The sequence below is a fragment of the Gymnogyps californianus genome, chromosome 8 (genome assembly GCF_018139145.2).
Source record: "Gymnogyps californianus isolate 813 chromosome 8, ASM1813914v2, whole genome shotgun sequence".
Lineage (NCBI taxonomy): Eukaryota > Metazoa > Chordata > Aves > Accipitriformes > Cathartidae > Gymnogyps > Gymnogyps californianus.
In genome coordinates this window covers 24,384,106-24,397,477 of record NC_059478.1, presented here as the reverse complement: position 1 = coordinate 24,397,477, position 13,372 = coordinate 24,384,106, and the positions used below count along the sequence as shown (strand labels likewise).

At 41.6% G+C, this 13,372-nt stretch overlaps 1 protein-coding gene across 4 annotated transcripts in view; it reads right to left on the bottom strand.

Moving 5' to 3' along the window:
* The window catches only part of ST3GAL3 (ST3 beta-galactoside alpha-2,3-sialyltransferase 3), a 189,932-nt gene extending 176,787 nt beyond the window's left edge, over nucleotides 1-13,145 (bottom strand). For all 4 annotated transcript variants that reach the window (XM_050900775.1, XM_050900777.1, XM_050900776.1 and 1 more), the window contains exons 1-2: nucleotides 13,097-13,145; nucleotides 12,126-12,270 (exon numbers count right to left, since the gene is read on the bottom strand). In XM_050900775.1, coding sequence (XP_050756732.1) covers nucleotides 12,126-12,240 — 115 coding nt within the window. In that variant the 5' untranslated portion in view covers nucleotides 12,241-12,270; nucleotides 13,097-13,145. The remainder of the gene's footprint in view (nucleotides 1-12,125; nucleotides 12,271-13,096) is intronic.
* Between the last annotated feature and the right edge of the window lie 227 nt (nucleotides 13,146-13,372).

Here is a 13,372-nt window from a genome sequence, read left to right as displayed (position 1 = left end):
CTGCCTGGTATGGATTAAAAATAACATTTCCTAAAGAGCTGGAGGGAGAGGTAAGAGAAGGCCTCTGTATTTTCACACTATATCGGTTTCCTGGTCCAATTCACTATACAAACAAGTTTTCCAGCATATCTGAATGCAAGCCAAAGGAGCAGAAGCTGCTTAGCCATGGGCTCAGCAGAAACTTCTCCAGTACAGCAAGTCCAGAATTCATTTCACATTACCTACTCTATCATGTTATTCAGTCTTTACAAAGATTAAAGCATTTAACAAAAAAAAAATTAGATCAGAGAACCAAGCAAAAAACTTAGTTCCTCAGAAAAAAAAAAAAAAAAAAAAAAATCACAGTATCCCATGCAACTTTCACTTCTTCAAGCCTGAGACACAATACACCTTTTAAAAAAAAATCGTTGGTTATAGAAACAGACAAGCATAAAACAAGAAAAACAGAACTGCTCACACAGGAAGAGGTAATAGGGATACCATAGCAGACAGTTCCAGGTACATTATATAGAGCTATCAGGGAGAGAGATTTGACAGTAAATATCACATGTCTACTAAATACTTTCACACAAGTGTGAACAACTCTTCAAATTCAGCTGGTCCACAACACCAGCAGCAAAGCTGGCTGCAGAGTAAACTGTCTTACAGGTTTTGTCCGGCTCTTCCAGACAAACAATGGAAAGATTCAAAATTAATCATGCAGATATCTCAAACATTTTTATAAACAGGTCCTTGAAGAAAGAAACCATCACAAGATGAGTTAACACAGTGAACAGGGACAAGGATAAGGAAAGCTACTTGCATTCCTGCAAAGGCACAAACAAATACACAACTGCTGAGCAAAGTATACTTACACTAGCGCAGCATTACGTCAAAACCAGCAATTAATACACAACAGCCAAGAGGGATTTTTTAAAAACCTTTTAGCTACACTGTTAAGTCTTAAATAAAATCAAAGTAGCCCTAACTTCCTGAAATTACATTAAAGTCTGCAGAAAAATTTCTTGTCTTAATTCTTTTTTATGCCACAATTATAAAGTTTGCTAGAAATGAGTGAACTTCCCAATACCAAGTTCTCTGTTCTTCACCTAATGGTTCTTCTCACTTCTCGATTGCCATTTTCTGAAGCCATACTTACAGTTAATCACAAGAAGGAATTCTGCATCTGCATCAAGGCTGTATCAGAAAAGCAGCAAATCACTAGACAACAGCAGATTTCTCTAGCCCTTCATCCATCCATCCTTTGAAGCAGGAAGTGTAATTTGCATAGGAGAGTACATCATAAAGAGTACTTAGCCCTAGTTTATGAGCTATTTTTAGTTCTTCTCAAAAAAATAAAAGTTTTAGTAACTACATCAAGAAACTTAAAGCATTCAAAGGTCAGGAAACACCAGCTTAAAGGCAGTCCCTTCATTAATGGCATGGTCTCTACTCATAGAAGCATAAACTATTTCTTAAATAATACAATACGCTGTAATTATAAAACTAACTTTGTAGGAAACAATAAGCAGCAAGCAGAAGTAATATATTATTATACAGTACTGAAGCTTTCATATTTTTGTAATGCAAATAAGGCCTATTTTTCAATGTGCAAACTTATCTTTCAAAAGTTTAGAAATATTGAAACTGTACCTGAAGCATCCTTAAATATGAGGCAAATTTAGAAAATTCAATCAGAATTAACACATTTTTTCACTAGAATTCAATTTGCAGTCTTTACATTGTATTAACTCAGGCTTCTGCTTCTAATGAAGTACTAGACCCAAACACAAAAGCTCTGAACTCAAATTTATAGAAATTAATGTTATAATGAATCATATTTAAAAATGATGACAGCCTTTCCAATGTTCAGATAAGGCACTTCTCAACAGAGATTATGGCAACAGTGCTAACAGAAAAAAGCAGCATTACTAATTTCCTAGCAGTATAATTGAGAACCGCCTATGCTCTATTTGGAACCTGATAGAATTGTGTGGGGCAAGTCTCAAAAGGCAGAGAAGTCTTAGCAACTAAATTCACAGTAATTAGATTTCTAATTATACCTAGAGCATTAGTGATTGCTATGGTTAAAACTGCCTGAACTGTTCCATTATTCCCCTCTTTTCAAAAGCTCATTTTTTCATCCTTTGAGCAGAAATTCTAGAAGCTTAGTCTGTGCTTGAACATAATTTTTTTAAAAAGTTTAAATAGAAGAAAAGAGAGTTCTGTGTTTGAGTATGGAGAGCAAAATTAAACTTTTCCATTATAAAAAAAAAAAAACTACCTTTAAAAAGAAAAAGGCGGTTGCGGTATTGATGCAGCTGGAAAGCGTGAAGTACGGTGCCTTTGATGTGGTGAATCTGAAGGCTGAAAAACCCCAAACCAGCACTTACCACTGTTCAGGTTGTACACTTAGTTCTTAAGGCACTTCCACAGATGCATCTTAGGCAACTTCTAGCAGCAACTTACACTAGCCACATCATACCCTAATTACAGTACCTACGTCAAGCCACCTGCACTGCCCATGCAGACCACCACCAGTTTCATTATCAATACAGTACGTTGAAATACTGCTGTGTTTTTACAAATATCAGTAGATGATCTCTGCCCCAAGCAAGCAACTTCAGCATATTACTGCTCTCCTGAACTATGCAGATGTAGAATACGTAATTACAGGAGAGTGAACCTCATTTGGCCGACTGGACACTAGATCAAGAACCTTGAGACCTTTATTCTATTCATAGCTCTGCCTTCGAGCTGCTGTATGACATAGAATAATTTTACTTTCCTGTGCCTCAGCTTCCTCTGCCTTCCTGAGTCAAGTCTATTTAAGTTATCACCCTTCATCCTGAGAAATGTGTGTCAGTACATTTTTTTGATTAGGGTCTCTAGACACAATCACAGCTGAAAAGCAGTACTTATATAGTATTAAAGCTATTCTGAGATTGATTAATTTCTGACAAAGGTAAAAAGGTGCAATTGCACTTATAAATTATTAATTTCGTCAACATTTATTTAGAGTAAGCCCTCCTACGTAGGAAGCCATCAGCTACTTACCTGTTGGGAAAACTCAACTTTTTTTGATTTCGGTGCCGTCTCATTTTCACTACTTCTTTTAAAGCATACATGCATCTGTGCATAATGTTTTGAACAAAGATGCTCCTCAGAACATGCACACTTACTGTAGCTAGAAAAGATACCAGTTAAACTTTTCTGTAGTTACACTGTGTTAACTGGTTTTGTTCCAGGAACTATTAAGGGGCATACTTACTGCACTGTTGCAGTTCAGATGAACCTCACGTTTAATCAGTGTCCCTAACAGTGAAATCCACAGAATAATAGCTGTGAAAAAATGATATGCTGTAACAGAGACTGAGTTAAAGTAGGAGGGATCCTAGCATCATCTGAAAAAAGTTAAAAACAAGCAACATATATGTTTATAAGCTCTTAAAAATGGAAATAGCTAATTTTAACACATTCTGATTTTTCTTTTTTGGAACAGAGCAAGAAATGCTAAATTCTGACCCTCAGAGATATATATATCTTGGATTGTCTAGGCATTTGGTTATTCAAAATACCAAGAATTGGTTAAGAAACATCCTGTAGTTTCTGTACCTGACTAGAATTTTGGCACTATCCTCACACGCTATTACCTCCTCAAGAAAGCAATGCATACAAGAGCAATATAATCATGTGGCGCCATGAAGGAGTAACCACTTGAAATCAGCTACCTCAGGTTCAAACATCTATTCAGATATGCACACACAGTACAAATTACTTTTTGCTTGATGCCTGGGTGCACAATTACATTCCTTCTGAAGTGCAGAAGAGATACATAATTCATACGGAGCTATACCTCATGACCCAATTGTACTTGTCCTTGCAAGTCATAGCCGGGCTTGGCTGTTTTATTGCCTCAGCCTGACACTGTGATGTAAACCCAGACCGCAATGAGAAAAAATGAGATGTTATAGTGACAGGAGCACCACAAAGGTTGGCAGAAGATAACAATCTAGGAGAAATCTCCTCTGCAAAACATCCCTAAGTGTGACAGGCATGGTCAGAATCAGTACTAAGGCCACGGTCAGAAGATCACAGCAGCAACAGCTGTCCAACTCGAGCCAAATCACATATTACCTCCTTTGTGCCAGAAGTTATCGCCCCAACAACGTCAGCAGAACTGACGCGAAACAGAATTGAAATGGGCATGAAAGGTGCCCAAAGCCAGCCTGCCTGTATTAAAGCCGACGGAGAAAGTCTGTGTGATCTACTCTATCAAATGAGTGATAGGGTGGAGCTTCCATTAAGGCTGGTAATATCTTAAGGCACAATAGCCATTGCTGCAACAGCTACAGGTCAGAGGTGCGTGCTTTGCACACCAAGGGCACGTACAGTAACAAGATGGAGGAAAGACAGAGAACCACTTACTAACACAGATGAGACAGTCCTCACAGAGAGGTATTGTTTCCAGTTGAACTCACTGCTAAGGGGTTCACAGTCAGCGGAGATGAATAAGTCCTTTCACCTCTGAAAGCACTCAGCTGCAGAGCAATTGCTAAGAGAGGTAAAGTGCTTTCACTGCATTGTACCTTCCAGAATATGGAAAGCTGCTGACTTTGACCTCTGAAAAATCGTATCAGAGGACGCAGCTTCAGCTGCATGCAAGACACTGAGTGCTGCCCCTTACGAACACTATCCCAATCTGCCTATCAAAAGTCACAGGAACATACCCTTCCCAAACTTGGGGGGACAGGGAGAAAATGCACAAGAGTTGAGCAAGTGAAACACTAAGTCAGGTTAAGGTCAAATGAGCAAAACAAACAAAACCACACTCTGTTTTAAACTGGGCAAGTTCATCAATTGCACCCATCAGCTAGCCACACAAATGGAGAGGGGGGGAATACAAAGGCTTGAACAGAGACTCAAACAGCAACAAGACCACTGTTGTCAAGAGAAGCTAGAGCACCTTACTATTTTAGGATGCAAAACTAAGGCCCAGCTGTGTGTAGGGGCATGGAGACATATTCTTGCACCTTGCTTTTCTATCTTGCGAAAAAGTCAACATTAGCTCAGAACTAAAACAGTAACCCAGTGCTGAAAAAGCTAAAATGAAGAAAGAATAAAGATGAGTACAAGTACAGCATTACAGCCACTTGTCGATCCACAAAGTGCTTAGGGTGCTGTGCTCTCAATGCCCTTCACTAAACCTGCCCCATAGGTTCCTAAAGCCTGATGCGTGTTCAGGGAGTTTTCCTCCTCTGGAGAAATCCCAAGGACGAGGCAACATTATGCCTGCTCCCTCCCTCAATGGCTCTGTCATGCATCATTTCTCATTGCCCCAGCAGAGTTTTGTCCTGCGCTGTTAACATTACAGCAGCACTAGAAATTCCTGGAGGGACAGCAGGGTCTCTAGAACAGCAAGGTTGTAAAGTAACATTGGCTATTTCAGTAAACACACAGTAACAGGTCAGAAAAAGATGAAGCACTTTCACTCCCCTATTTCTTTGGCCTACCTTGTGAAGCACTGCCTTCTAAAAGACAGAGAGGCACTTGTGATTTTTTTTTATTTTGTTTTTAACTCTTTCACAGACCTTAAAAGTTTTGATTCACATTTGCTGAGTAGACTGTCTCTTCTGTCCTGGTGGCAGACAGGCAGCTGCCTCTGGTGGAAAGGGCAGGCAGTTCTGTGCAGCTGCATCAAACAGCCAGAGCAAGAGGAATCAGGAATGTACACATCTGTCTCCAGCCAAGCGAAAAGTAGCTGGCACAATTACAGCTGTGGAAGATACTATCACAACTGACTGTCCTGAGTTGCAGGAGTTTAAATTTAGCCATGCTGCTTACTCTGGCAGGTTAACAGGGAGCACAAAGTAACACGAACAGCGGTAACAATTTCTGGGCACTAAATCCATTTTTCTGTGTTCTGCACAGATAAGAGAATCATCCACCATAGTTAGTACACTAAAGTTTTTAGTTCCAAGCTGAACATAAGTGGAACATTTCAGCCCAATAGGAGAATTCTTAGAAAAGTTAAGCTACTCTACCAGACAACTGTTGTTTTAACTCCTATTTTTACATCTTTTTTTCTAATATTCACTGCTGCCTCGATAACAGTACTTCCTATTTTTAACATTTCAGAAAGCATCATTGTGATCCTCAAATCCCTAAAGCATCTCAAAAGTAGCAAAGAGATTCCTTAAATCTGTAGCTGGATCCATGTTATGAGAACTTTCTAAACATTTGTTCTCAATTTTGGTGCAATAAGTACAGCACTAACACAGACTACAGAACAGCTGAGTAGATGAAACAAACCTTGAAGTTACTAATAACTCAAACACTAGTGAATTCACAATAGTCCATCTCAGTGCTGTTCCCAGTCTCTTCCTGCAAAGCAAAAAAGCAACTGTTTCAGGAAAGTGATCCTGCTGCATAATACTGTCCAAACCAGTTTTTTTAAAAAAGCTAATGCCCACAAGGTTAAAGTCTCTCAGGCTTTTCAGCCTGGGGAGCAGTAGCAACAGCAATGAAGTCTATCGTAAAGAACACACACACACAGACCCCCCTAAGGCTAAGGCCATAGATAGATACAGAGCAACTGAAATGGCTACCACCACCATTTGCTTGCCACCCCTCACAACAGGGGCATGAGTGCCTTGTAATTCTACAGTAAAAAAGGATATGCTCCCTCATCCATCTAACCATAAATTCAGCCAGCTTAGCTCAAACTACTTTCATCAGAGATTTATGCTGCCAATGCTAAGTTGAGCTGGCCCAGAGATGTTCTTTTGTATAGGAGCACTGCTGCATTTCCTTCTTCTGGCAAAGGCAAGTAGGACAGTGACTCCCAGAGATGAAGGTCTGAACACGAAACTATTACATGCCTCTCTCCACAAAGGGGACAAGTTTGTCTGCATGGCCTAGTTGCTCACACACCGACTGAATGTCTTTTCATTTGTTTTTCATTAAACAACAGAATGGAAAGAAGTCAGATGTCAGCGTATGCAAGATCCACTCCCTTAACGTAGCGCAAATGACACCCCCAGTAGCTCAAGATACAACAGTTGTACCCACACTACATACCATCACACATACCATGAGGCTTTAGCCACATGAGAAAAAGCATGCACATTCCAAACCCTTGTAAAAAGGTCCATTTCTTCAGTACCTTTTTAGTCCTTAATACATGAATTGACAAAAATACCATTTCACTTTGAAAGAGAGAAATCAGTATTTATATTAAAGATAAAGGTTTGATTGCTTTTGATTAATTTAGCCTTTTTTGCTGCTGCTGTTTCCATGGAAATGCAAGCACACTAAAAACCTGCAACCAGAAGTGAGTCAGTTTTGCCTGTTTATGTCTCCTCAGTTCCCATGGAAACAGACATTTAAAAAAAAAAAAAAGAATAAAAAGGATAAGGGTCCTGAAATACCTTCAGAAAATCTCTTCCCAGAGGTTTATCTCTTTGGCTGCCTTTCCAGAATTAGAGTTGAAAATAACACGGAGCAACAGATGACAGAATAGTGACTTGATTTCTTTATGGAGACATCAACAGAACATACCTGGAGATGTTTCAAAAGCCACATTCAAACTGACAAACTCAAAATCTATAGCTACAAATTGTATTAACTCAGGTTTTGGCAAAAGTACCTGAAGTAGAGTATATATTTCTTTAAATTAATTCAATGCTAATGTAGATAGAACTACAACAAAGAACAGGAAAACAGCATCACACTGTCCTTGTCCCAAATATATTTCAGTACTTTGAAAGGAAAAAAAAAGAAAAAAGCTCACTTGGGGGAATGAGTCCAATATTTCCAGAGCCAGGACATTTTTTAATGGAATCATTCCTTCCTTACAACACATTCATTTTTAAGTTGCCAAATCAGCTGTACACATACCAGGTTAAGTAACAAACATCAGCATTAAATTTTAACATGACTATATTCTATCCTTCAGTTATGGGTAAAAATACATTCCTCCAAGCTGATAAAGCAAATCTAATAGGCTCTGTCAGCAAGACTCCATCTCCCATAGTACTTTTCAAAGATAATGGGACACCTTCCCATGTGCTGTCTTCTTCACATGTGTACAAATAACATCTTCCTTCCTCCTCAGAGCCAAGTGCACCAGGGAAGGTGGAAGGGATAAGACGGAGTTGTTCAGAAAGAGGCTGCAGTGCATGTCTCAGACCTTCAAAACCTGCTCCTATCACTACCATTATTATGTAAGAATTCCCTGACAACTCAGTGTCCAGAAACACAATGAACAGAGTTATGATTATCTGCTGCTGCAAGGTCCTTCTAGAACGTACAGGACAGCTAAACCTGATACCAAACTTATTTCCTTGTTTGTCTCCCACATCACAATATCAGTTCTACGTGCTTAGCACACCTCCATGCAACTCAACACTTTTCATCAGAGGGCTGTGGCATCTGTCATTATTGCCTGTCTGGGAAGAACGTGCAAGGATGCTGTACATCTCTTACCACTATTGTCAGAGACTGAAGCTGCATTACAGAAATCAGGAAAGAAAAAAGAAAAAGGAAAGCTTACCTCTGTCACACTAAACACTGCTCATATACTCCCAACGATCATCAGAACTCAAAGGCCCTCCTGCATTCACACAGTGTTACACACCGTTTTGCACTTTGCTACTGCTCTAAGAACTAACAATATATTGCCACCGACATGAACCAAGGCTCGGGGAAAAGCAGCCAGCCATGATACTCACTAAAAGGATGAGAGAGGGGTAGCAGTCACTGGAGGTTTGTCTTGAATGGAAGAAGCAGTTGAACTTAATTCAACCTTAATTAGTTCACATTAGCTGAATTCAATCTATTCTTGTCACAGGAAAGATAAGCCTTAGAGAATTAATTCTTTCCTATTCTCCTTTGTATTTTGGCAAGGTGTAGAGTCACACAGTAAGGAGAACAATCTCTCAGAACTCACTAAGGCATCACTCAAGGAGGACAGATTTAAAGTTAAATGGAGATGGTAAGAGAAACATTGATGTGAATCTTTCAGTCTATTCAGAAGGTCAGCCTCCTTTCTTGGAGGTCTCAGAAGTACAAATAAACAAATTGCTTTAACTGTTCATTTACTTTAGCAGCTAAATATACAAACATCCAGGTCTCAGCATGACTAGATTCCTTACAGAGTCACCATTCAAATTCATCCATAACAACAACATACATAGGCATTTTCTAAAACATGAAGTAAACAAACCACACAAGCAGCAAGTAACCAGATCAAATATTTTTCACCATACTCTATGGGAAATTTGTTTGTGTCTGATATTAAATGCGGGTGTCAAGTTTACTAAAACCAGTCTCTGAAGAGATTGCAAGGGTGTCGGATGTCAGGATCAGCTTAGTTTCATGCCTCCTCTAGCACAAAGAATGGAAGAGAGAAAAGATGAATGTGACTACTGAAGCTACGGAGTCACTATTACACAGAATAAAGACACTGGTCACAAGAAAAGAGAAAATAATTTAAGAAGAAGATAACTTACACCTAAAATCAATAATCTTAGATTATTAAGCACCCCAAAATTAACACATCTAACTCAGTTTTGCCTTTGGGGACATCAGCATTATCGTATCAATCTTAAGGAAATTTACAAGGTCACACACTGAACCGTAATTCAGGAAATAAAACCACAAATAGCTATCAAGCACCACCTGTCTTGTGCACTGAACTAAGCAAGGCTCCCCTGCAGAAAATAGAAAGTATAATTGCACCATTATACATTGTATCATATTACACATGCTCAAGGAAGCCTAATCAGGGTTAAATGAGCAACTTCAATTCTGTCATTTGTTAACTTCCAAATGCTTATTTATAGAAGCTTAACATTAACTCTTCCTATCAAGTTTCCCCAATACGGGCTTTTAAATTTGTATTTTAAATCTGCCCAAGTTCCTCATGTGTAAAATTACATGATAAATAAAACATTTTTTGATACGTACAAAACTCTGAAGATCAACTGAAAACTGGTATCACCTTAACTAATTTCAAAAGTAATCACATAAAATTTTGCCCTCTTACACTAGACTGCTGTTTACACTAATATTTCAAGGAGCTTCAACTGATATTTAAGACACAATGCATAAAAGTCTCTAAAAGAAAAGGAACAATGGTACAGCCTATATCAATTGTGACAATTGATATATCAATTGTGACAATTGATATATCAATTGTGACAATTGATAAAGATCAATAAGCTAAATCTTCAAACTAGCATCATTGCTTTGTTGAAGAAGCTTAATGCAAGCACTGCAACTTCCAAGAATAAATGAAGAACACATTTTACACACAAGATTAGAAAAAAGGAGATACACACCTAACAAAAAGTCTGTGATATCACCTCACAGTGCTCCTGTCAGAACATCCTGGGTACCCAAAAGCAGCCAGTATGCTCAACAGAAATTACTCTAACTAGGCTGCAACTTAAAGTCACCTTTCCGGGTAAAAGTGTTCCATTTATAGAAATCCACAATGTTTGCATACAGATTTGCAACATTGCATCGCAAGGCACAGTTACCACAAAACTCCCCAGGGACTGACATGGTGTAAAATAACAAGTGGCACACAAAACTAGAGGCATAAAATCCAAAGAGGTGAAACCTGAAGAAATTTAGAACCCACCTCAGCACCTTGGTACCTGGCACGTAAACACAAAGCTTCTCCTCCACATTTAACAAAGCTCACAGACAAGTTGTGGCCTGAAAGGTTTTTTTGCAGGCCTTGGGTAGTCCAAACAATTTCTGATGGTATGAAGGAAGTAAAGGATGGCAGGTGGTATAATTTCGTAACAGATCATCATGTGGTAGCAGATATGGCAAAACTGTTCTTTTAACTACGTTCTATACTTATTTTCATGCAGGAAGGATTTTCTATACCTCATTGACAAAAGCGCTAGTTTTCAGAAGGTCACAATCAAGATTTTTGACTCCCTTTCTGAAGCACAAACCTGAAGAAACAATCCCTGCTCAGAAAGACACTATGCCTCTCCTTTTACAAATTCAGTCTTACAATACCTGTTCTAGTACAAGACATCTGAGCAGTCCTCCTGTCAAAATCACTGCATCAGTGCAAATGTCATATCCAAGTCATCATCTGTCATCACGCAAAACTTCTTAGAGCACATAACAACAGACACGGAGCATGCAGAGGTAGAAAAATATTAAGTTTAACAAGCATTGCAGTAGAAACCTCCAGTAGCATGCACAGAAACACAATACAGCAAAGATGGAATTTGACTGATGGCTTTTTGTCAGACAGAAAAACAATCCTTCTGGATCAGTGTTTCTCAGCCACTGATCCAGGGAGCAACGGTCGGCTGTGAGACATCTGAAACAGCTCGTGGAACAGCTGCAACGAAGGCTGGCTTGTTTTTGGGGTGGGAAGGGGAGAGGACGGAATTGTTTTGTTGTTTTTATATTTCAATAAACAATTCTCACATGCAAGCAAGAAAGCAATCAACACAAGCAAAAATAAGAGCAGTAACTGAGCAATCAAACCTCAGCCTAATTTATATCTCACTGCAGCTAAAACCTCCTATAGCATTACCGCACAGTACAATCCTCAAATTGTATTCAATGAGGTCAGATGTCTCTTTGGACTTAAAAAGGTTGAGAGACATCCTTTTAGATGAAAGATAGTTGGCAGATAATAACATGGAAGATAAATGGAAGATGATGATTTCTGAAGAACAAAGTAAGATGATGAGATAACCAGCATATATGATTATAGAAAGAAATCAAAATCCACCAGAGAAAAAACCCTTGTCTTATATATTTTGAACTGTACAGAAAGGTTCAAGGAACAAAAGCCTCAGCACACAACTCTGTATTTTGACAATTAGGAATCATAAACTAGCACAGAATAGTCTACGAATTGAAGTCTCTAATACTAGATTTATAGAGCGTGAACCTGCTTTTGTACCCAGTAATAAAAGTAAAGCCATAAAGAGCATTAGGTAATCACAAATTCAACCCCTTAAGCATACTAAAAGCTCCAGCATTTGATTGGGCTTAATCACATCCCTCTAATACTACTAAATCAGAACCACCTCAGTACTATTGCAACTATTTGACAGACATTTTAGGAAGCCCAGAAACAGTTACACAGTGCTCATACTTACTTGAATCCTCCCATCTGAGAAGGTGCAACTTCCAAGCAGAATAGTACAGAAATCCCAGTACCAGAAAGAGGCAGAGGGCTAGCAGCAGGTTACGCATAAACACCAACAGTCCCATCTTCACATTAAATCTGCTCGTCTACATGACCTGAGAAAGAAAAACAGGTTGAGGTTGGAGCCATCCTTCCAAAACATGCAATCCCATATCCACAATAACGCACAGATCCAAAACCATGCTCTCCACAAGGTAAAACACACCAGTTAGTTACCCAAACTGCCTCAGTGAAATAAGAACTGCCACCCTAAGCAGCTGCCTTTTTTTTTTTTTTTTGTCACAAGGGTAAATGCCATTCCGGAGAGGCAGGAGGGCACTGCAACGCTATGACAGGGCAGCAGCCCAACTCCCTGTTTGCACTTACGCCCCAGCCCACTTCAGATAATCAGTCCCAGAACCGCCACAGCCGGCGAGGCCTGGCGAGCACCGCGGTCCTCCCAAGCACAGGAAAGCCCAGAGGCGCCACAAAGCAAACCCACAGCGCCCAGGGGCTCCCCGGGGGTGTCTCACGGACAGCGGGGCCCACGGGAGCCCGGCAGCCGGCCGGGAGCAGCGCAGGTCCCTGCGGGAGCCCGGCGGGAGCCCCGGGCACGCCGCGGTGAGAAGACGCGCTGCCCTGAAGGCGGGGACGGCACCGGGGGAGCGGGGCCCGCCCGGCCCGAGCAGGGCGGCAGCTCGCCGCCGACTGACAGCTGCCAACGGCCGGCTGGAATCTGAATTTGAACGGGCAGCGGCACCGCCACGGCCACGCCACCGCCGGGCTGGCGGCAGGGCGCGGGCCAGGCACCCCGCCGCCTGCCCCCGCCTCGCCGGGCTCCGCTCCCCTCTCCCCGCCCCACGCCCCGCCGGGCCCCGCTCGCCCAAACGGCGACGGCCGCTGGGGCCGGCCCTGCCCGATTCCCCCCCCGCCCCTCCTCACCCGGCCGCCGCCGGCCCTGGGCGCTCGGCCGCCGGCTGCGGCCCCCAGGCGCAGGGCTGCGGGCGCCGCCATGCCGGGCGCGGCGCAGCGGGACCGGCCGCCGCCGCCGCCGCCGCCGCGTTGCTGAGGGGCACAGCGGCCGCCAATGGGGCGCCGGGGCGGGTCGCCGCGCTGCCGACCCGCCCGCATAGCGGCCGCCGCCGGCCAATGGGGCGGTGCGGGGGGCCGCCCCCGCAGCCTATCGCGGGAGGCGCCCGCAGCCAATGGCGCGCGGGC